The sequence below is a fragment of the Delphinus delphis genome, chromosome X (genome assembly GCF_949987515.2).
Source record: "Delphinus delphis chromosome X, mDelDel1.2, whole genome shotgun sequence".
Classification (NCBI taxonomy): Eukaryota; Metazoa; Chordata; class Mammalia; order Artiodactyla; family Delphinidae; genus Delphinus; species Delphinus delphis.
In genome coordinates, this window is record NC_082704.1 from 34,697,014 (window position 1) to 34,721,908 (window position 24,895).

General features: G+C 41.6%; 1 protein-coding gene across 1 annotated transcript in view; it reads left to right on the plus strand.

The window, feature by feature from the left end:
* Positions 1–4,715: 4,715 nt before the first annotated feature.
* The window catches only part of GUCY2F (guanylate cyclase 2F, retinal), an 80,572-nt gene continuing 60,392 nt past the window's right edge, over positions 4,716–24,895 (plus strand). The window contains exons 1-3 of the mRNA XM_060001996.1: positions 4,716–4,781; positions 4,964–5,714; positions 15,276–15,577. Coding sequence (XP_059857979.1) covers positions 4,716–4,781; positions 4,964–5,714; positions 15,276–15,577 — 1,119 coding nt within the window. The remainder of the gene's footprint in view (positions 4,782–4,963; positions 5,715–15,275; positions 15,578–24,895) is intronic.

Sequence of the window (24,895 nt, forward strand, 5' to 3'; positions counted from 1 at the left end):
TGCTACACCATCTTACATTCCCATTAAGAGTTTGCAAGGCCTGAAACAAAAGCCTGTTCAAGAACATGGTAATAAAACCTTTCACTTGTGCTCCATATCTCCTCTTCACTATTTATTCAACAAACACTTGCTGAGTACCTGTTATGTTTCAGGCCCTGTGCAGGGTCCTGGAGATACCATGGTGAGCAAAAGCAAGCAGGGAACTTACAAATTTGACCTTTTACACATGAGCCATGTTGGTGGATATTATTGCTCTCTTCCTCCTGATGTACATAGTTTCTTTTCCTGGTAAGATTTCTTGGCCAGGCCCTATAGTCCCCCACTTTTTATTTCGTAGCTACAGGCCTAGCACAGAACAGGTCCTCAATGTATCCTTGCTCATAGTGATAAGATAGTGAATGGTTTTAGGAATCCAGATTTTCAGTAATAGTATAACTACAGCATGGGGGTGGCACTCCACATTGTAGGTACTTGGTAGAGGATTCTAGACCCAAATTTAAAATGATCAGGAACTAGATCTGCCAGATGGGAGTAAGCGCAAACCACTCCAGCAAAATCTAATTAGAACAGCAGAGCCTAGGGAATGTTGAATGAATTCAGAAAGCAGTTTCATAGTGCAGAGGTTTAGAAAAGTCACTGCTTGGAAGAAGTACAGAATCCCAGGATCAATGTACATCAGAGAAGAAAGGGACTTGAAGATCCTCTAGTTCAGCTGTGGGAGAAAAAGAGAGACCTAGAAGGGGGAACAATATCTTCAGTGTCACATGGTGAGTCAGTGGCAGATCTGGGTTCAAGATCCAGGCCTTCCGATTCCCAAAGCAGTCCTCTTTCCAAACAGCAAGGAAGAACTAGTATTTACTGAAGGACAACTGCGTGCTCAGCATTCTATCTTATTTAATCCCTTACCTCAAACGCGTTCAATTAAATTTGCCTCCATCTTGTAGATGAAGCAGTTAAGAAGCAGAACTAACGTGCCAAAGGTCGTACTCCCAAGACTTCTGTTCTCAAAGACTAGGATTAGCTTCATATAGAGTACCATGTGATTGGAGGCCCGCACCCCCAGTTGTGCAATACTGCACCCTCAGTGAGGGGTCCCCAGGTTTGGCCGGAACACTGGTGGCAAATTTCTTCTAGTTGGATAATAAATTTCTGTCTGTTCCTCCTAGTTTACTCCATCCCTCCCCCTCATTACTTAATTTATTATTTCATAGGGAACAAAGGGATTTTTAAAAAAACACCAATGAATCATTCGAGCTCTATCTGGGTAGCATAGAAGGTATAATAAGGACTGTCTCAGTGACTTCATAGATTAGGGGCTGTTGGCAGGCAGTGCTTGATCACCTGGGATACAAATCCCCATCCTGCTACCGTGTGCCCTCAGGCAAATTACTTACCCTTTCTGAGCCTCAGGTTCGTCATCTGTAAATGAGGGTAATAATAGTATCTACCTCAAAGGGCTGCGACGAGTCGATTTTGTTTATTTATTTATTTATTTTTATTTATTTTACTTAGTTATTACTATCATTAGTTGCTCTTCTTTTATTTTTTTATTGAAGTATAGTTGATTTACAGTGTTGTACCAATCTCTGCTGTACAGCAAAGTGACTCAGTTATACACATATAGATATTCTTTTTCTTATATGCTTTTCCATTATGGTTTACCATAGGAGACTGAATATAGTTCCCTGTGCTCTACAGTAGGACCTTGTTGTTTATCATCCTATATATAATAGCTTTCATCTACTAATCCCAAGCTCCCAGTCCTTCCCTCCCCCATCCCCCTCCCCCTCGGCAACCACAAGTCTGTTCTCTGTGTCTGTGAGTCTGTTTCTGTTTTGCAGATGGGTTCGTTTGTGTCATATTTTAGATTCCACATGTAAGTGATATCACATGGTATTTGTCTTTTTCTTTCTGACTTAACTTGGCTTCGTATGACAACCTCTAGCTGCATCCACGTTGCTGCAGATGGCATTATTTTGTTCTTTTTTTATGGCTGAGTAGTGCTCCATTTTAACCTGTGTACAAATGGTGGGGCATACTATTGTGGTACGTCTGTAAGATCCAGCAGATGTGCCCCTGAGTGGTTTCTTGAAGAGTCAGGCTTTCTCATAAAATTAGGGGTGAAAGTCAAGGTGATAAGCAACAGACCCGGCCCAGACAGAATTATTGCTGGCAAGCCCAGTCACACAAGAGCCGATTATTAACCCTGAAGAGAGCCATGCCATTATTTTGATCTTTGGTTGGAATTAAAAATTCACTAAGGATTTTCCTCATTACTATCTCCCCCAAGCAGTTAATTCTTCTTTTTATATCTAGTGAGGTTATTCTTGGCCTTGGAGCAACTTTAGTGTTTTATTAATTCATTTCACAAACATTTATCTGGTACCTACTATGTGTTGGCTAGGCATTAGTGCGATGAAGAAGATCCTTAGGAAATCCCAGTACAATGGGCTCTGTTCCCCATAGAGAGTTGCCCTCGTTGCCTACCCCTTGTAGTTGAAAGTATGAGGTCCTGTAAATACAGAGATAGCAAACAGTTCGGTAGCTTTGTCACAACACAGACCAGAAACAGGGACAGTTTATAAATCAGAGGAACGCCTTTCCTAATGCGTATAAGGCACAGGTGGAAAAACAATGAACTCAACCTGGGGGTGTTAATTAAGGCTGCACAGAGGAGGGAACACTTTATTTGGGTCTTGAAGGTAGAGTTCATCGGGAGAATCTGGAAGTGGAGTATGGGAGGAAGGAGGAGGACATTTCAGGCAGAAGGAATGGCATTTTCCAAATCCTATGCTTGGCAGACTATGTGACATATGTCTATAGAACTGCAAAAGATGTACTATAGCATCAGGAGAAAACAGGGAGATGGGGGGTATAGGGAAAGACAAGGGCCAAGTGGAGAAAGGCTTTGCATGCATCATCTTGAAAGAGCTCTCCACATTTACTGACTCCACTTCATTCATCCCCATTCTTTTTTTTTTTTTTTGCGGTACGCGGGCCTCTCACTGTCGTGGCCTCTCCCGTTGTGGAGCACAGGCTCCGGACGCGCAGGCTCAGCGGCCATGGCTCACGGGCCCAGCCGCTCCGCGGTGTGTGGGATCTTCCCGGACTGGGTCACGAATCCGTGTCCCCTGCATCGGCAGGCGGACTCTCAACCACTGCGCCACCAGGGAAGCCCATCCCCATTTATTTTTGACTCATTGTGGCTCCTTCCACTTGCAGCCTTACTCTCTGAATCCAAATCTAATGGACAGAGACCTTTCTATATTTAGCTCACCTGACTTCTCAACAGAGTGTGAGATGTGATAAACAGTCTTCATCCTCAAAGTGTCATCTTCCTTGTATTGTAAGATATCACTGTCTCCTGGATTTTGCTGTTTCTCTGGACTTCTCATGGAAGTTTTCATTATAACCTCCTTTCTCTCTGCCTGACCTTTAATTGTCGTGGGTTTTCAGGATTTTGTCCTCTGACTTCTTTCTCTACTTTGCAAGTCTCTTTTGTTGATCTTATACACTGCCATGTCTTCAATTACCCTCTATCAATTGATTACATTCAAATTTATATCTCTGGCCCAGCTTTCTGTTACAAGATCCAGTATGTCAAATGGTCAACTGGATCTTGCTACTTGGATATTCTACAGGCATCATCAGTTCAACGTGTCTAATAGAATACATTATATTTCCCAACCCTTCCTTTAGCGTTCCCTATCTCAGAGACTTATATCATTTTCTCACCAGTTGCCTAGCCCAAAATCATCTTGGAGTCCTCCTTTTTCCCCCTTACCTTCTGCATCTTGTCAGTCACTAAGTTATTATTGGCTTTACCTTCTTAATCTCTTTGATGTTTTTAATCTTGGTGGAATTCATCTCCATTCCTCTACGTCTTTACTACCACTCTCTTGGTCTGCCATCATTTCTCATACGGATTACTACAACAGCCTCCAAACTGGTCTCCCTGCCTCCAGTCTTGCCCCCTTCCAACCCATTCTCCACACTGCTACTTGAGTAATCTTTAGAAAATGAAGATCTTATTACATCATTTCTCTGCTTAAAACTATTATCTACAGGATTAAATCTAAAAACTTACGAATGGCATATAGGACTCTTGGTGACCTGGCCCCTGCCTTGGTTGACATCACAGACCTGAGCAGAACAAATGCATATCTTTTTCCTTTTTTAACCTCTGGGCCTTACATATTGTTGTATATTGTATATTGTTCCTTCTGCCTAGAAGGCTCTTAGCAACGACCCCCTTGCAACCCCACTCAGCTGGCTAACTTTTCTTTCAATACTTAACTCAGAGAGACGTCCTTCCCCCTCCCTCTTCTCCTCCCCTGAAATTTGGGTTTGGGTGATCCTCTCTGTTTTCCTCTGTCTGGGCTACCTCAGTCATAGCACTTCTTACTCTGCTTTGCCATTATCTATTTACATCTGTGTCTGTCCCCAAGAGGGCGGTGTGGTGGAGAAACATGGACATATTTGAAACTATAATAATGATAAAAATATCACTAATATAAAGTTAATGACCTGCCAACCCCTGTTAAAAGTGTTTGCTGTATGTCAATCCATGTAATCCTTACAACACTGTGAGATGAGCAACTATTACTGAAGTTGAATCAACAGTACTTGGTGATGGATTGAATGAGGGGCAGAGAAGAAGGAAGAGTCTCAGCTGACTACCAGGTTTCTGACCGGAGCAAGTAGGTGAAGGGTAGATGGACGCACCATCTCCTGAGATAAGGATTACAGGAAGTAGAGGAAGAGGAGGACTTTTGGTCAGGGTAGGGGAGAGAATCTTCTAGTGTAGGGACTGCCATTCCTTTGCCATTCTTTCATAACTGGTATTTCCAGAAGTTTCAGGAATAATGTGCGTAACATACCTTTTCTTCTGATTGACAGGCATTTGGAAACAACAGTGTCCATCTCGGGACAGCAGACTCACCTTCCAGTATTTCTTCATTAGCCTGCTGGAAGCAGGAGAGCTCTGTTCTTGGGACCCTGGCCTTTCTCTCACCTTATGCTCTGGTTTGCGGCTCCCGGAAGACAGCGAGGGCTCCGTGGCCTTGCATCCTTCAAGCTCCTGTGGTGTTTGTGCCTCCTGGCCCTTACGTCCCTCCCACAGCGGATATGGGCACCCCCCTACAAGATAGGGGTGGTGGGCCCTTGGACTTGTGATCCGTTGTTCTCAAAGGCCCTGCCCGAGGTTGCCGCTCGGTTGGCCATTGAGCGGATCAACAAGGACCCATCGTTTGACCTGGGTTACTCTTTTGAATACGTGATTCTCAACGAAGACTGCCAGGCTTCCAGGGCTCTATCCAGTTTCATTTCCCACCACCAGATGGCCTCAGGATTTATTGGCCCTGCCAACCCTGGCTACTGCGAGGCAGCCTCACTCCTGGGAAACAGCTGGGACAAAGGGATTTTCTCTTGGGCCTGTGTGAATTATGAATTAGACAATAAAAATAGCCACCCGACCTTTTCTCGGACACTCCCTTCTCCCATCCGGGTGCTGGTAACCGTCATGAAATATTTCCAGTGGGCTCACGCTGGAGTCATTTCCTCAGATGAAGACATTTGGGTGCATACAGCCCATCGAGTTGCAAGTGCTCTTCGGAGTCGCGGCCTACCTGTAGGGGTCGTCCTGACCGCAGGACAAGACAGCCAAAGCATCCAGAAAGCTCTACAGCGGATTCGCCAGGCAGACAGAATTCTCAGTGAGTGCCTTCTCCTGGCTCAGCTTTAAATGTGGCTTCAGTGAAAGGATATGACAATGTCCACAGTTTTCCTATCCTCACACCCTAGGATAGCGCATCACTCTCCAGTTCTTCATGCATTTGCTCCCTTTCAGTCACACTCGGGCCCCAAGACTCTCCTGCTTCAACAGAGCCTATCTCAGCACCTGGGTGGGGAAGATTAGCATCAAGAGCAGCTGTGGTCACACACCCTCCATGCCCTTAGGACCCCAGCAGTTTCAGATCAGCCAAGAAGCGGTGTTCTTATAGCTCTGTTTTTGTCTGGTCTAGTCACTGAAGGGAGATTTACCCTTGATTCTCTTCTGGGTACTTTCCCTCATAGGTGCTCAGTGCCCTTGTGTCATCACATCTCACTTAGAACCTGTCTTCTCTGGACTCAAAAATGCACACCCACCCCTTCTCACTTTCCACTCCCTGAAAGCAGGGCTTCTCTCTCTGCAGCACACAACAAGCCGATGTGGAGGGAGCTAGCTGATAATTAAAAGCATATTAAAATGAGAAGCCTGCCTAAATTGTAACCTTTCCCCTCCCAAGAGAAGTTTTATGTTCAAAGATGATTCTTAAAAAAAAAACCACAAACAAACAAAGATGATTCTTGCAGAGACCATGGACCAAGTGTAAAGCAAAGGACTGACCCACTGACCCAGGGCGAGTTGGGTGCATTTTGGGAAAGGGGAGGGCTCTTCCTGGTCCTCTTAAATCAGATGGAAGTCTTTTACATATACATACTGCAAGCCTTTGTGACACTTGGTTTTGATTTTTTTTCTATTCGAATTTTTTAATCTCCACTTTACCTTTTTTCTGGAAAGTAGCAGTGATTTGTGGGGACACTGCTCATCCTCTCTTGCAGTCACTCCATCGCTTTAGGACAGATAGCTCAGAAACTACTTGTCAAACTGATTACTTCTAGGATTAGTCCTGGTCCCAGTCATTTCCTTAACACAGCAATGGACTTGTTAGAGAATGGTCCAGCTTAGGGCTGGCCTATACCCAGGAGCCCATTTTAAGTTTCAAGTGTCTCCAGTATTGGACCTTAATTATGATCATTATGGGAGGATGAGGGCAAGAATTTTTAGTTCCAGGAACTATAGTAGTCTGCTTCCAGCTCCAGTCTACAAGATCCTATAAATGTTAAGCAATCAGTGTGGCTCTGATTACTTCATAATAGAGCTTGATTCTTTCAAAGCAGAGCACAGAATTATTTTTAAAGATATACAACCATTTCCAGGGAGGAATCATGCCAGAAACAGGCTAACATACTTAACATCATAACTTTATGTTACAAATCTTCATGAAGCCCAGTGTCTCCTGCAAGTTTACATTCCATGAGTGTTTCACATCCCACCCATTCTAAATAGTATACTCTTTGAAATGACATTTTGGCCTCTACCATGAAATGTTAAATAAATCCAGGCCCCGAAGCTCTTTGGGTTGTCAGACTGAGAGAAGTTAGGATTGAGTGTTTACCACCCACAATTCTTTTGAGGCAGGGAGGTAGCAAATGTACATATTATCGCCGTACTATTAGAGACGCATTCCTCTAGGTCAATGGTTCTTACTCTGGCCGCACACTGGAAATACCTGGATATCTTTTCAAAATGATTGGGGCCAGAGTACCACCTCCAGACATTCTGATGGTCTGTGGTGAGGCCCCAGCAAAGGTATTTTAAAGAGCTTCCCAGGTGCTTGTAAAATGTAGCCAGAGTCAAGAACCACTGCTTCAAGTTCAAGAAAATGCAAATAAATGTTCCCTACTTTAAGTTACCAGACAAATTTTTGTCTTAATATGACTTTGTTTAATCAGATTGCTTTCTGTATAGCAGTGTGGATCAGCTCGCTAAGGGAATGAAAATTTTAAGATGGGGGTAAGGGGGTAGGAGGCTGGAAGCCTAGAGAGGGAGGTATGTGGTTATGCAGCAAAGAAAGACCCTGGGTAGGGAGAAAAGCAGCAGAAAGCGCAGTAGGGACTCAGAAAGGGAGATTAAAGGGAGTGAAGACAAAGCTCTGCTCTCCAAGATTTTGCCCCGGGTTTCTGACAAAACATAGGCAGACTCAGGTGAGGTGTGCTGGGAACTCAGTGTTATGAATCAGAACGTGGGTAGGTTGGGGCGGGTGCAGGGAAACTGAGCCGTTGGCTGAGCTGCGGCCTGAGTAGGACCTCGGGCACCTGAGTGTGCACTGTCCAGAAGCGTGCGTGGTACTCACACTTGGCACAGCTAGTTTTTGGTATCTGAGGGCACTCCAAGTGATGGGTGCGATATGACAGGAGGACTTGCAGAAGGGGAGTGGGTCTTAAAGTAAGGTAAGCTTGTTGTCCACTTGATCATCCATTGAGACTAGTGCCCCAGCCAATAGGAGCATGATTCAGAGTATGAATATAAATAGAGTATCAGGACTTTAGCCACGAGGCCTAGGGTTCAGGGCACATCTCCAGTCCAATCAGAGAATGGGAGATCTGGTGAGAAACTGAGCTAGAAGTTAATGAGTATGGATTGCGCCAACTGAGCAGTAAGGACGGTTACAATACACCATATCCAGCATCTACTAGATCAAATCTCTAGCTGATCTTCTAGCCCCTTTCAACTGGTAGGGCTGAGCCTGTGAAAGTATTCCTAGCTGTTGACTATTGGGACTGAAAGAGCACTGAGGTTTTTGTGGTGACCTCAGCTGAGAAGGGCTGAGGAAGGCAGTGCCTGGCCTCTTCCTTATTTTGCTGGGTATGAGACTACTTCTTAACACTGTGGACCCCCAAGTAAACCTTCAGAGAAGGACCTTTTGTGATGTACAAAATATAGTGGAAAGGGATCCCTTTGGAGAGGACAGGCAATATTTGGAAGTAATGGAAATAGCTGGAAGACTGGTTTTGTCTGACCTACTCACTATAACAGTGACCAAAGCCCCATGTGGCAGTGGCAGTGGTGGCGGCAGTGAGAGATAGTGTTGGGGAGGGAGGGTAGAGCTGCTATGCCACTTCTCTTCCTCGTAAATTTATGTTTCCAATTATCACTGGCACATTACTGGAGTCAGAAGGAATGTCTTTCTCAGAAACTGGTCTAAATTTTGCTTACACAACAGCAGGACAATGATAAAATTTAATAGTAAAGATGATCATAACAATAATAATGGTTGTGGGCTCTTGGGAAGGGAAACAGCAGGGGTGTTACTAGAGGCTGCCGTTGAGACAATGAAAGCAACCATAATACCACTTTACATGTGAACAGCTCTCTACAGTTTACAAGGTATTTGCATATAGATAATGTCATTTAATCCTCAGGGTTATCCAGGAGCAAGGTATTTTCTTCCAAGTTTTACAACAGCTGTGAATCTCACATAACAAGTAGGTAGGTGTACGCATTATTAACACCAAAGAATGGGGTAAATGAAGTCCCAGAGAAGGGGGGATTCGGGATTCAGCCTCTCCCAGATTGTCAGCTCACTTCTTTTAAGCTTCAGAGGCAATTACCAATTAACTTTGTGTCTGACAAAGTCATATAGGAGAGATATTAATCAAGGACAAAGGCCTCAGCTTACAGGCAGGGCTGCTGTGTGTGGCTTTCCCTGCCCAAGGGAATCTAGCTGAGTGGGCTTGAGGGCCAAAATTCAGTTCACTCTCTGCTCCTTAAACCATGAGTCCTGTTGGAGATTTTTTTTTTTTTTCTGTTGGAGATTTTGATCCAATGGCACAAAAGAGCATCACTCACCAGGCAGAGCACCTGAGGGACTGCAATTACCCAGAAGTTCTTTTGCTAATTCTCAACAAAGACTAGCAGGAGGCCCCGCTAAAAAGCTCTTTAGAGAACTTTTCAAATGGCTATTTCGAGCCCTCCTCCCTTCTCCTCACCTTTTTGCCTATCAATGCTTGGCTGATTGTGAAATCCTTTCAATGTGGGTTTACAAGGTTGTTGAGCCATTTGGGGATTTCTTTAAATCCTTCCAAATTGGGAATGCTTCATTACAGTATGATGTTCGGTAACTAGGACACAGTCAGAATGTCCTTCTCTCTCTTTTTTTTTTAAACATCTTTATTGGAGTATAATTGCTTTACAATGGAGTGTTAGTTTCTGCTTTATAACCAAGTGAATCAGTTATACATATACATATGTTCCCATATCTCTTCCCTCTTGTTCTTCCAAAGTCAGATACTTTATTACTACCTCATTGTCAGGGACCTGGCTGGCCTCTTCCATCTATTGAAGATTCTTGACATAAAAAAAAAAAACCAATAATAATAATAGCAATGATAATAGCTAATATTTATTGAGAATTTGTTATATGCTAGTCATTTTGCAAGGGTTTTATATGGACCATCTCATTCAATTCTTGCAACCTCCCTATAAAGTAAGGCCAATTACTATTTAATGCACTTCACGAATGAGACTTTGGAGGCTGAGAGAGGTTAAATAACTTGCTTAATGTCACACAGCTAGTGAGTGGGAAAACTAGGATATGTATTCAGGTTGATCTAAAGCAGTGCCTCTCAAACCTAAGTGTGACCGGAATCCCCTGGGGGGGCTTGCGTCCCTCCTCCAGAGTTTCTGACTCAGGAGGGCTGGGATAGGGTACCAGAATCTGCATTTCTAACCAGTTCAAGGTGGTGCTGATGTTGCTGGTCCAGGGATCATACTTTGAGAATCACTGGTTTAATGAAAGACATGCTCTCCTGCCTCCTGTCCACTTGAGGGATGCCCCTAAAGCTTACTCACTTGACACCCTGTGTTCCATGGTGTATAATTTAGCCCTTCCATTTTTCTCTCTTAACTTTTGGGCCCACTGATGAAATTCTTTTAAGTGCCCCAAGGTAACAAGTATCGCCCCAGTTTTCCTACAGTAGTAAGAATAGTGATACTGTAATACTATGGCCAAGGGCCTTAGTGATGATAGGGAATTTGGTATACAGTTTGGTATAGATAAATGTAAGTAAATGTAAATGGTGAAAGGACAACTTGCTCTCTTGAATGGGTCCACTATCAGTAATGATATATTTACTGAAGACCCAGCCCAGGAGGAAATCTCTAAACATCTAGGCTTCCTGCGTTTAGGAGGCCTTACCTGCATAGCAATTTAGGAAAAGCTGAAGAAAACATACATTGCAAAGTATGGAGAAATATTAAAAACATAAGCTGGGCAGCAATGTGAAGGCGATAAAAGTACTTGTAATAACAGTTTTACTGGGTAAGAAAAAACACGATCTGATGCAGACAGAATGGCCATTGAATGTAATATGTGTCTGACAGCATGCTGAGCTACTTGGACCAGTTTGACACTGGTGGCAGGTAAGTTAAGTGGTGGTCTCAGAACTTAAGGCCAAAAATGTGTGCAGTGTCCTCAGTCGATAGAAGTAGCCACACATCGTGTACTACAGTGTTCTTAAAGTGTGGTTTGAGGGCCTCCTGCACTGAATCACACTTTGGGCGGTGGTTGGGAAACATGCAGATTCCAGAGCCTCCCTCCCTCTTTTTATGTATCCATTTTATAGAGTGCATGGGGGAGAACTGAGGGGAGGAAGGTGTGACTCTACTTGTTTCAGAGTGTGGCCAGATGGGGCTGAATCCTGGGGGAATGTGAGACCTGGGATAAATCACACTGTATGCCCCCCTCCTCCTCTGACCTGCTTACTCTCCCATCTCTCAACACTTGTTAACACAAAATAGGTTAAAATGAAGGTTAGTGGTAGGAAATGTCGCAAAAGGGTTAAAATGAAAATTAAGGACAATAGAATGGAGGGTTTCTGGGGATTGGGAGCAGTATTGTGGGCTCACAATATGAATATGACTCCTAAGAACTTCTTCAGCAATAGCTAGTGAAACCATCTTCATCTCACAAGGTGTGAGACTGGGCCCAGGTTCCTCCACCAAGCACTCCATAGCCAGTAATCTGGGAGAAATAAAATTTGCTTTTGGAGAAACATAGTTCCTCCACCTCGAGGAAGTATTGGATAGAGTATTTCAATATAGGAAGAGAGGTAGGAATTGAGTGACTTGGGAATTGGCTTCTCCTAGAGTTAGACATTTCCTGCTGCTAGCACTGAGGGTGAAAGGGAGGGTCCTGAGCAGCCTGCCATAGTGGGTACCACAGTATGAAGACATAGCTACTAGACAACTCAGTTGGGGCTCAGGTGGCTCAGAGAAAGCGCTAATATCATATCCTAGTGAGATGGGATCTCAGCAGGATGTATCTCCTGGTCCTTGTTTAGGCTATAGAGTGGCTTGACTGTTAACAGTCAGGATGGAAACTTACAAATTAATGTTACTCAGTGATCACCTGTTGACCCAGGTCTTGTCAAGGATTTACGGTTTCTGTCCACTAATCCTTTCCTGACAACTTACAGGTAAAATCCCATTTTAATGAATGTCATTTTGAGATAATAAAGCTATTTAGTAAAATAATCATGTAGAACAGATACATCTACAAATCCCTATTGACAAAGCACTCAATCTATTAAATTAAGATGGTGCTGTTTGAATTCAGTATTTATGCTTTCTGTTTTAATCGTGTTCGATGGAAAAGTCTTACCTTGCAAAAAATAGAGTAGCTTGTGATCATTCCCTCGAAGCTTCCATTTCATCATCTGTAAAATAATGGGGGAGTAAGACAGGCTAGATGGTCTCAAAGGGTCTTTACAGTAATAAAAACTCTGACTCTGCCTAAAATGTCCTCTGTGTGGGCCAATGAAAGGAAAATTAACGGGAGGGTAAGGTCTTGAGCACAGTTAATGACACTAAACGTTAAACACGGGCATGTTATTATCTACCTGCCCAGCAAATATCCCTTCGAATTGTTCCTCCACGCTAGCAACCCAAAATGCCCATGTCTCGCATCTCAAGGAACCCACGAAAGATACCCAGATACAAAACTTCTCTTTCTGAAATTTTTTCAAACATTCATTGTTCACTGGGTATATAATATGTACCCGGATACAGAAATAAAATACAGTTTTTGACTTCAAGGAACTCATGGTTTCATAGTAGAGGCTGACATAAATAAATAAGGGCAATGAATCTTGTAACTGCCATGGCAGAAGTCAGTTCAGGGTACAGTGGGGCTCTAAACCAGTGTCACAAGTTGGTACCCTAGTAAAAAGAATGGCAGATGGAGATCTGTGTGCAGGAAGCTTATTGGGGGAATGCTTTCAAGGATAACACTTGTGAAGGAGAGGCAGCAGTAGGATTGGAAAAATTAAACTGTCGTGCAGTCACAACAAAGGTCCCAGCCAGTCCCTGTGGGAGCTCTGGAGCTGGGGTGGCCCTTCAGTGTTGTCCAGAATTAAGGAGTGTTGACCTTTATGCCTCCATATTGACCAGTCATTGGGTACAGGCAGATACAGAGAAAGGGGTGCAATGTGATAATAATTGTTTAATAGCCAGTTTATCGGGGGAGGAGGGGAAAGCCCTGCTCTGTAGCATTTGCTAATTTCCATGGTGTTATAACACCCACCATGGCCAGTTTCAAGCTACCAACATGACATTAACTAGTTCATAATATCCCTGAAAATTTAACCATAGTCTTTTGTGAACCAGCACAAGCCAGCTCCCAACACACTACGGTGGTTCTCCTCAGCTGAGGGCAATTCCCTGAGAGGTATCAGCTATTATCTCCAAACATTCCCAGCAGCTAGGAGAATGAATGCTTCATTCCTGACGGTTGCATCTGACTGGCACACCGCAGCGCCCAATACACGTAGTATATGTTAAAATATTTGCTGTATTTCAACCAACACAAAGCACTTAGTTCTATTTAACATTTCCCATCCAGGGGAGTAATTTTAATATTCCTTTAAGTTAATTAAATGAATTTTATCTCTATTGGGTAACCTTGGTCTCATAATCTAATCTCTGTTTTTGTAGAAGTTCCCAATACTGACCCGCTTGCCAAGGATACTGTTGGAAGAACTGACCAGCTACCTGAAGAACCTGACTAAACTCAGTTTTTCCCCTCAATGGACATGTTACTGAATTAATTTGACCAAAGTGATTCATGTTTAATGGTGTAGCCAAACTTAGGGAGTTAGGGGCCTTCGGTTCTAGTTTCTCTTTCTAACTCCAATCATTGCCTTGTTGGACCTCTCTGTCACTCCATTTTCCCATCATACAATGTGTGATTATGAACAAGGGCTCAAGAACTAGCTCCAAAGATATCCCTAGAGTATTCAAAGGAAGGTTTGCACATCAGAATACGTGTAGAACCTCTCAGGGTAATTATATGGAAGGAGCTAATGGTCATTTGAAAACTCAAGTTATGGTGTGTGTGTTTGGTATCTAAATCCACTTCATAACTTACGAGGTACACCTTAAAAAATAAAGGGTACCATCTCTGGCTCAAAGGGGAAATTTTCTGAGGGTATCTAACAAGTGCAAAGAAGGTTTTCGAAAATAGATGAGGCAATACGTAAATACCAAAGACCAGTCATTGAACGTAGTTTAAGCATACTCAGTTCCTGAGATTAAAGGTTCCATGTAAGCATGTATAATTAATAGTTACCAAAGGCAGTAGGGTCTTTGCCTTTCTTCAAGGAGCTCAGAATACTTGCCAGGCATTATCTAATTAAACTACTCAATGTACCTGTGAAATGCATTGGCATCTACATTTTAAAGATGTGGGCAGTGAAGCACAAGTGGGCTTAAACTAAACTCATTTAGCATGCCAAGGGCGAAATTGGATACAAGACTTTCAGTCTCATGGTCTAGCTGCCACTCTTCAACCGTGGCCTCCACTAATCCACTCTATTCTAGCATAGCCTTGCCAAACAACATAGTTTCATAAGTCTAGGAAGAATTAAAGTGAGTGCAAAGTAATTCCAATGATAGGGAAGTTGGATTTTTTAAAATTGAACATATCACCCGTAATATTAGTAGCATTTATAGCAGAGTGTGAGTTAGTACCATTCATTGTCTATAATGGCCTTGGTAAGGGTGGGAACAGTTGGTCAACATCTGTTAGAATGTATGTCTGTAGGAGGTAGGCAATAAAAAGCAACAGTGGCTATGGGAATATCACCCATCTTCTCCCTCTAGCCTTCTTATTCTTAGGTATAATAATAGCTACCACTTATTGAGCGCTGTGTGCTAAGCCCATTGTATGTATTCCCCCTTCAGTCATCACTACCACCCCACGAAGTACATATTTACTATCTCCATTTTATGAATGAGGCAGAGAGAGGTTAAGTAATTTACCTAAGGGTATACAGCTAGTAACTGGTGATGTTAGGAATATAAACCTAGGTTTTCCAACTCCAAAGCCTCTTCATTATGCTACCTCCCACTTGCTATATTTGTTTGTTTCAGTCTAGTACCAGTCTCTGCAGCCTGTAGACGTGTCTGATTTTTCCCTATTGCCTAATTAGAGTCCCTGAAATACCTCAGCCTCAACTCAGGGTTTCAACATCTTGTTCATCTAAAGACATAAGATAGATATCATTTACAAATTGGTTATAATACAATTATTTGTTTCTCCCAGTCTGTAGTTTTTGGTACTATATTTTACTAACGTATTGCCACCATAACCTCCCTGCTTTGTCGGTTTCAGTAATCATCATGTGTATGCATTCGACCTTGATTGGGGGAGAGACTCAGACGCATCTCTTGGAATGGGCTCACGATCTGAAAATGACTGATGGAACCTATGTCTTTGTTCCCTATGACGCCCTGCTCTACAGTTTACCTTATAAGCATACCCCGTACCAGGTTCTAAGGAACAATCCAAAACTCCGGGAAGCCTATGATGCTGTGTTGACCATTACAGTGGAGTCCCAAGAAAAGACCTTCTATCAAGCCTTTATGGAGGCAGCAGCTAGAGGTGAAATTCCTGAGAAGCTGGAGTCAGATCAAGTAAGTGCAGATTCACAAGTTAATCATGAACAGAAAACCTCAAAAATCAGGAAGGTAAATATTTTTCCTATCAAGTGCCTCTATTCCATAGGAAACTCAGTCAACAGCAGGCAACCACACACAAATTAAAAACACCTTTTGTTTGCAGAAAACATTTATAAAACAAAGATACATTATTGGAGGTTTTGTTTTTAAATCTTCAAGCAACCTGCAATGATAACATATACAGCCATGAAGAAGAAATAAAATGTGTTTCAGAACAGGGAAACAAAACTTTAATATATACTAGTGCCGTTCAAGGGGCCTAGTAAAAAGAAATCTTGTTTCTCACCCGAGTTTGGAACCAATTCAACAATAGGAGAGCTGGTATGTAGGAAGATATTACCATTATTATTGATAAAGCTGGTGCTAGAGAATGCGGCTTCTGTCTACATGCATTTGAGTTTCCCAGTATTGAATCTAGGGGTTGATCAGACTTCTCCATCTAGTTACCAGCATTGCTGGACCCCTATATTTCTGCCCCGTGAGGACATGCCTTTTGTAAAACGTCCAGCCTGAAAGAGCATAGTGGAGCTTACTCCCAAGAGAAAGAAGTTAGGAAGGCTTGGGCTACACATGTTCAGTTCTCCTTCCAAACTAACCAGTCAGATTAAGTCACTCCTTTGTGGGAAGGAATGAGTAAGGGGTTGAAGAGGTCAGGTGTTTTTTGTTAGTAGAGCTATCTCTATATGAAAGGAATCATTTGGAATGGGGAAGAATTCCTCCCTAATAATATACGAGAAATAATATTTATGTATGTATAGATGAATATATGTATAAACGTATTTCAGATCAAATCACAGCCATTTGAGGGCTAGTGGAAGGAAAAGCAGTGGGGACAGGATGAAAGCAAGGAAATGAATGGACAAGAGTAAAATGGACCCAAAAATGGACAAAAGACAAAAACAAAGAGGGAAAAATACAAAAGAGACAAGGAATATGAGAGGAAGAGGGGAAGGCCAAAGATAGTTAGATTAGAAAAAATACAGAAGGGGTTTTTATAGGTTAGAGGCCAGATGTAGAAGGCAGTCATTTTCAGAATGGCCCATCAATAAGTTTAAAAATTCTAGCATTTGCTAACATATTGTATTAGTTATAATGCTCTGTTATAACTAATACATTAGTTATAATGTATTAGTTATAATGCTCTGGCTGTAACTAAGAGGCAGCTCAACACAAAATGGCCCAAGTAGTTGTTTTTTGTTCAAAACTGGAAGATATGGGGGCTTTAGGGTCAGTTAATTCAGCCTCTCATTGATGTTATCAGTGAATCAGGTTCTTTTCATCTTTCCAGTTTATAATGATAGCATGCTAAATTGCCCTCATGATCTGGGTCTTCTCCTGGTCCCAAGATGACTGCTACAGTTCCAGACATCATGTCCAAGTGCAACTGTCTACAGACAAAAATGGGGAATGTCCCTCTCTTGTGTCTCTTTTTAAGAGTGACGAAATCTTGCCCAAATGCTCGTCAAGCAGACTTCTCCCCACACTTTCCTGGTCACAATTGTGTCCCATACCCATACCCAAACTAATAATTTAGAAAGAGGAATGAGATCATCGTGACTGACTCTATGGCTGCTGGAAAAGTGTGCAAAAAATTGAAATTCCATTAGCAAGGAAGAAGGCTATCAGGTAGGCTGGTGGTTGTACCCAACTCTCACATTCTCCATGATCTTCTCCTTTTTGTATACTATTTATTCCTTTATCCTGTGCCCTGCCTCTCTATCTGAATAAATGATTCAGATGAACCTTAGGTTTTCTTATCTCTTTCTGTCCTGAGTATTGATAACAAAGATTTTGCAGATTCTTGTTCTAATAAAAAAAAGTGACCAGCAGAGGTATTAACAGTGTTGGATTTAAACTTTATTGCCACAGATATGTTTGTAATAAATCTTTCTTTTAGGAGACACACACATGTTTAATTGAAAACAATTCATTGATTTGGTCAAGAAAGGCAAGAATCCCTCAAACTGCTAAGAATGATTGCTCAAACCAGTTGTTTGGTGTATTTATAAGCAAGCAATCATATGGTGAATTTTTGTACTTTTTATCCAATGATAGCGCATCACATAGATACAGGACTAGGTCATCTTTTTACTTTAATCACAGGATTGAGGGAAATAGAAAGGTGTGTGTGTGTGTGTGTGTGTGTGTGTGTGTGTGTATCATATGTATGAGCAGATATTTTGATAAAAAAAATTCAGACCTTCTACTCTTAATGTTTGATCCAATCTCTTCGAGCTTGTGGAAAACATAAGGTAATTAAGGTAAAAAAAGACGCCATTAGTGTGGTTGCTAGGCAGCTTGTACGCTACTTTAGACAAAAAAATAGAGAAAGAGAAAACAAAGACTGTAAAGCTTATTTAAAAAAAAGCTTTTTTGGATACATTTCCACCCCCACTTTGCACGTGCCTTGGCTTTACTTTCATAACCAAAGAATGATAAAAGAGTGAGACAATTATTTTCACATCTCTGATAAACAAAACCCCCTTTTTTCCTAAATTACCTTGCTAAAAGGTATTTTTGAAGGGAGCTAGTATAGCAGAAAGAACATATGATAAGGAGTTAGACAAACTCGGGTTTAAATCTCAGCTCTCACTCTTACTAGCTGCGTGTCCTTGGGCAAGTTACTTAGATTTTTGAGTCTCAATTTTACCGTCTGTAAAGTGGGTTAGTGATCTACAGCTTCTAGGATTATTGTGAAGATTAAACAAAGTAATACGTGTGAAGTGACTAGCAGAGTGCCTGGCTTATAGCTACTTCCTTTCCACCTTTTCTTTTTGGGGCCAGGATGACCTTATTGGTTGATGGTGACCTAGCATCTAAGTTACAGTCTGACCTCAACTTCCTGCTCTCTTGAAGTTTTATGATTACTGGCACAGAATTGCTCAATAGTTCCAGCTTTCAAAATTATCTCACTTTCAGAATTCCAAATGGTATTTTCTCAGATCAAATTATGTAGCTCAATGTTTGCTTATCCCTTGGCTCCTGTTGTTTTTTCCTATTCAGTCAACAGATCAACAACTATGTATTAAGCACCTGCCATGTGCCATGTACTATGCTGAACTTCAGATAGAACAGTAAACAAGACAGGATTTTTGTCAGTAGTGTGTTGGAGCCAGTTCATAAAAGCTAATTGTGTGCCTCTTTGCCAAACACTGTGTTCAGTGGCATCATGTTGGTAGCTTGAATCAGGCATTGAGAGCATTAACACCACAGAAATTGGTAAATGCTACAAATAAAGAGTTTTTTTCCCTTTTCATAGAGCTGTTGCCAACATTTACTAGCATATCACTTGTTCCTGCTCTTATGGGGCTTAAATTCTAATGAAAGAGAGATTGTAAATGAGTAAACAAATGTATGAGAAAGATGGCTATATTTCTCCCTTGCCCAATAACTTCCAGTGGAATTGAAATTTCTATATATAGGCTATATTGCTTATAGAAGTGGTTTGCATCCTCTTTTAGTTTATACACTTGCCCATTCAAAAATTATAAAAAGCAAAAAACTAGGGCTTCCCTGGTGGCGCAGTGGTTGAGAGTCCGCCTGCCGATGCAGGGGACATGGGTTCGTGCCCTGGTCCGGGAAGATCCCACGTGCCGCGGAGCGGCTGGGCCCGTGAGCCATGGCCGCTGAGCCTGTGCATCCAGAGCCTGTGCTCCGCAACAGGAGAGGCCACAACAGTGAGAGGCCCGCATACCGCAAAAAAAACCCCCAAAAAACAAAAACATAAAAACAATTTTATACACAGTAAAATCTGTTAAATCCCTTATCAATTTCATTTGTTTTTCCTGAGGCTCTCTGTCCTCCTATTCCAATCTAAACTTGTTGTTCCCTAAGGCTGCTGTACAGCTGTTACGGTAGGATCTCTCTTTTCATCACCCTGGAAATTCGCTTTCTCTTTCTTCTGTGCCGGATTCACTATTCATGACTCTCATGACTCCCATTTTCTTGTTTACTCTCTCATTTTCGTTGAGCGCATCCTTTAGTAGCTTCTGAAAAAGGTATACAGGAGGTAAACTTTTGAAATTTTGCACTGAGAGTCTTTATTCTAGCTTCATTATTGATTGATAGTTTGATTAAATATATAAATCTAGGTTAAAAATTATTTTCTATTAGCACTTTGAAGACATGGCACATTGTCTTCTTATTTCCACCGTAGGTATTGAGAACTCCAATGTCATTCTTATTCCTGATCCTTTGAAGCAACCTGTCTTCACTCCTCCTTATCTCCCTTGGAAACTTTTAAGGGTAACTCCTTATTCCTGAAGTAATGAAATTTCATGATTATGTTTGGGTCTTTGACATGTATTATGCTGTGTATTTGGTGGGACCTTTCAATCTAGAAGCTCATTCTGCCTAGAAAATTTTCTTATGTTATTTTTTTTTGATAATTTCCTCAACAACATTGTCTTTGCTCTTTCTGAAAATATTATTAGTTGGATAGAAGATTGCCTGGGTTGATTTTTTTAATTGTATTATTAGTTCTCTTGTATCACCCATATCTTTGTTTTAAGCTTTTCTTCCTTGAAGAATTCCTCAAGTTTGTGTTCTGACTCTTTTACTGATTAAAAAAATTTTGTTGCTATCATATTTTTAAGTTCCAATAATTGATTCTAGTTGTTTGATTATTCTATTTTTATAGCATCCTGTTTTTGAATATGGTATTTTCTCATATTTCTCTGAAGATATTCATTATAATTTCTTTGAAGTTTTCTTCTGCTCTTTGTGTTTCCCTCAGTTCCTAATTTTTCATGCTTCTTTGTTTTGCTCTTTCTATTTAATCTTGGAAGCTTTCCCTAAATGTCTGATGATCCTGGCTATCTGTATGTTTTTAAGAGTGAAGCTTTAAAAGGAGAATTTGAAGTGCATGTACATGGTGGTTATGTTGACCTGTAGGCTTTAGTATAGGGCAATTGGCTTGCCAGCTGTTTTTTTTTTCCCCCCAATACCTGTAGATCTTGCCTCTTGAGCCAGTCACTTTCTTCAGAGAAGAATGTTTCAACCTCCTTCCTGGGAGTTGTAATCCTGGTTGTCACTATTCTAGGAGCCATGTTGGGGGAGATTCTCATCATTAAGTATGAAGACTTTAACTTCATCGCTCTTTTTTATGGCCCACCTCACTCTCACTGTCTCTCACTGTCATTTGGGTCAAGTGTCCCAGCTCTAGAGCTGCTCTGAATCAGTTTAACCTGTTCCCTGCAGAGATCTGGTTCTCCTTAGTACAAGTGGGATGGCAGAAGTCTAACTGCTCCTTACACAGACATCCAAAGCCATCCCTCTTTCGTGCTCTGCCTAACCTCCACTTCTGTACATAGTGCCTCTAATTCCTAAGTCTTTCCAGGATTCACAGGGAGCAAATCTGCTTGCTGCTTACCAATACTTAGATTTAATCACCCTCCACTCTGCTAAATCAGTTACCACTCCTGTAGCAGCCTTCTATCTTCATATTCTGTGGTCAAGATTATACTTGTCTTCTAGTGCCATTAAATATGGTGGTTTATTGTTTCTGTTTCTTGTTCTCCTTGTTGTTTGGGAGTGATGTTTGAGAGGAGGAAGAGAGTGAAGGAAAAAAGTCTTGATTTTGCTATCATTAATCGGGAAGTCATGAAAGGAAAAAAAGAAGTTACAAAAGGTATATATGATATTCTTTTATTGGTGGGTTTAATGACAGTCCATGAATTAACTTAGCATTTATTTATTAAGCTCAGATATAACATGGTAGTTAAGAGCATGGGCTCTGAAGGCAGACTGCTGTAAACTTACTTAAGCTCTCTGTATCTTCTTTTCATTATTTTTAGATTGGGAATAATAATAGTACCTACCTCATAGAGTTGTTGTGAGGATTAAATAAGTTAATACACATAAAGAGCTTGCCTGGCACCTAATGATTCCTCAATAAATGTTTTTCATTATTATTGTTAATGTTGTTATTTTTATTATTATGATGGCCTTGGCACTCTGCTGGTGATATAATGGAAAACAAAATAGAAGCAAGATCTTTCCTCCAGTGAAGGGGAACAGTTTTACCATTTCAGGGTGCTAAGGACACTGGGTCCAAAACTGGCACTCTGTTACATATTTGTGACAAATTCACGACTGAGACAAGGGTCTTGAACACTAACTTCCATGATGATATTACCAGAGCCCTGTGTTCCTCTTCTTAAATGCAAACAATAGCAGCTATCATGTAGCCAGTGATTATTCTGCACCAGGTAGTTTACGTAAATGATTCCATTGAATCCTCAGACTAAGCCTACAAATTAGGTATTATCAACCCCATTTTATGGATGATGAAACTGAGGCTCAAGGTAACTTGTCCAAGGTCATACAGCTGGCAAGTGGCAGAGCTGGGATTCCAACCTAAGTCTACTACCTGAAGTAATACAACCTGACCATTTAACCACACATTAGCCTTTAAAAAAAATTACATCATGTCCCATGTCTAGTGCTTTACTCAATGTAACATTGCTAAGTGACTAATACTTTGATTTGAATGGGTATTTGATTTGAATGGATTGTTTTCCTCTGATATAGGAGGTGATAGGGCTTTATGAGGACCTGTGAAAAGAGAAAAATAAATCAGAATGGAGAGATTGCGGGGGTGGGACATCAGTGAAAAACTTCCTAATTTGGTCTCAGCATGATTGGGCAAGGATTATCACTTTGTACCTTTATATTTTGGCACAAAAAGACTTCTGAAATAAGATTTTAGTTCCTGCATTCTTCTCTTTCATTGTATTCCCAATGCTTGTTTTCAATGAAATTCTATTGGCTACAAATGCATATTGCTAGAACACACATTTTGGATATTTTTTCCAAATGTGGCCTTATTTGGCTAAGCAAAAGAAATCCTCTGGATTTCTCAGCCAGCCTGGGGGACCTTAAGCTCCTACACCTATTGTTTTCCATTACCATAAATATGGGTGCTTGGCAGGGGGATGCTAGACCGAAGGCGATGTGGTTAGGACTGGAACATTCCAGGATGGGGCCCACTAGACAGGTTGTCAGAAAAGCTTGCCTGCAGCTCACAGTGGCTACAATTGTCTTTGTACTGCATTCTATGTAAAATAAGAGTGTTATCTTCATGAGTATCATCATATCAAACAGATTAGGCTATTAGACATTTTTTGGCTAAGTCCAAGGGTTGAGATCATGCATTATTGGAGGTACCACCTTTAATAACAAGAATTCAATTACCCCTTGGCTTCTTGGTCTCTGTAGGCACCTGGCTTTTTGTTCAAAGGTGATGTTGCCATTTTGTCCTTCAAGTGGTGTTTTCCAAGCCAGGTGTTTTAATGTACACTTCCAAGGACAAAGTTCTTTGGAAATCTGTTTTGTGTCCTTTAAGCACAGTAAATCTGAACTGATGATAGTCAACCTGATGACACCATGAACCATTAAACTGAACAAATTCAAATATCACTGCTCCTGACCCAGACCTTGTTCTCTTGGATACAAGCTCCAAAAATGCCTAGGGTAGAGCTAGCTAAAGTCACTGAATAATAATGAAAGATAAGTTTCAATTATCATTCATTTATTCACAATTCATTCGTTCATTCAGGCTCAGGTCTATACAGCACCCCAAACCAATAGACTGAGTCATCAGTGGTTTCACCATTCTGGCCTGTGATATAACAAGGCCATCTGCCCGACAGAAGGTCTTGCCAATCCTGTCTTGCTTCTTTAGAACCTAGTCAGAAACCAAGACAGAGGGTCGTAAAGAGGGTCCTTACTTTCCTTGTCCAGTCCTCTATCTCTTTTTCTCATTATTTGCAGCAGTTGCAACTATAGAGCTTTTGTTACCAACGCTAACAGAGTATGCCTTTGGCTTATGGGAAGGGGCAATTACCATTGCTGAAAGGCACAGCAGGTAACATGGCAACACAAACCAGCTAGAACACAAATCTAAGGCCTCACAGCAAGAGTGGGGCATAGTGACAGCCCCTCTTTTGCAACCAAGTGCTGTTGCTACAGCTATGTTCTTTCCTAGCTTCAAGTCCCCCTACCATACTTCTGTGGCTCTGTGCGCGTGCGTGCACGCATGTGTGTGTACACGTGCATGTGTGTGTATGTGTGTGGTATGTGGTGGAGGCTGGAGAATCCTGAAGAACAAGCTTCAGGTTTCATTCATCTTGGGGAGTTGCTGTCAGTCAGCTCTAGCAGGGGTCAATCCGAGAGCACCAAGGGCAGCATAGGCTGGCCAGCTGAAAACTCTGTGCGATGGGTCAGCTCAGAGGTGACGATGATGTTTTTAAGCGTTTTAATCTTTGCTTTTCGTTGTAGGTTAGATGCAGTCCCTTTCCCAGAAGGCTCTGTGCCTTTCAAAACAGAATACTAGCATTCTCCCTGCTCTCAGGGTCTTGCTGCCCTGTGGTTTTTTACTCATTTGTTTTACTAGTATTGATTTTATACTCTACCTTCCAGCCTTCACTTATCGTCATAACCTACCAAAGCCCCAGTAAACAGGCAGACTCTTGCAGCAATCCTAAATACAATTAAATGGATCATCTGAGAACGTCAGGAAGGGGAGTTAGTAAAAACCCCTGAAGGGACCTCAGTGTGTGCTAGGCAACTAAGTGTGGATGCCATGGTGGCAGCACATGTCATCCATTCACCATGCCTATATCTATAGTGTGTGTTAAAGCAGGGTGGTGAAGGGAGATCATTGGAATAGAACTCAGGAGACTGAGATGTTGATTTCTGCTCTGCTATTAGATGCTCTGTTACTGGGGCAAGGTCTTTGGCCTGAACAACTGGAAGAATGGAGTAGCTTTTAACAAAAATGGGAAAAACTCATAAATGGAGCACGAAGATTTGGGGTAAAGATCAGGAGTTTGATTCTGGGTACACTGAAACTTAATATTTAAGTAGAGATACCAAGTAAGCAGTTGACTATATGACTGGAATTTAGGAAACAGGTCATAACTGGAAGTGTAAACCTGACATTTATGGCATAGAGTGGTATTTAAAGCCATGAGAGCAGATGAGATCACCAAGGGAGTGAGTGTAGATAGAGAGGAGGACCAAGGACTGAGCTGTGCGGCACGCCAATGTTAAAAGATCAGAGAAATTAAGAAGAAACTATAAACAAACCAAACAAAAAAGTCTGCAAGCTAAATTTGCTCCCTGGACTAGATCAAGATTTGGGAAGTTTCACAGGAGTTTAGAACTAGAAGAGACCACAGAGAACATCTATTTCAACCAAGAATGCTAAAATAAACTAAGAACCAAGAGACTTGGGTTCTAGTCCTGATTTTATGCCTAGGTGAGTGACCA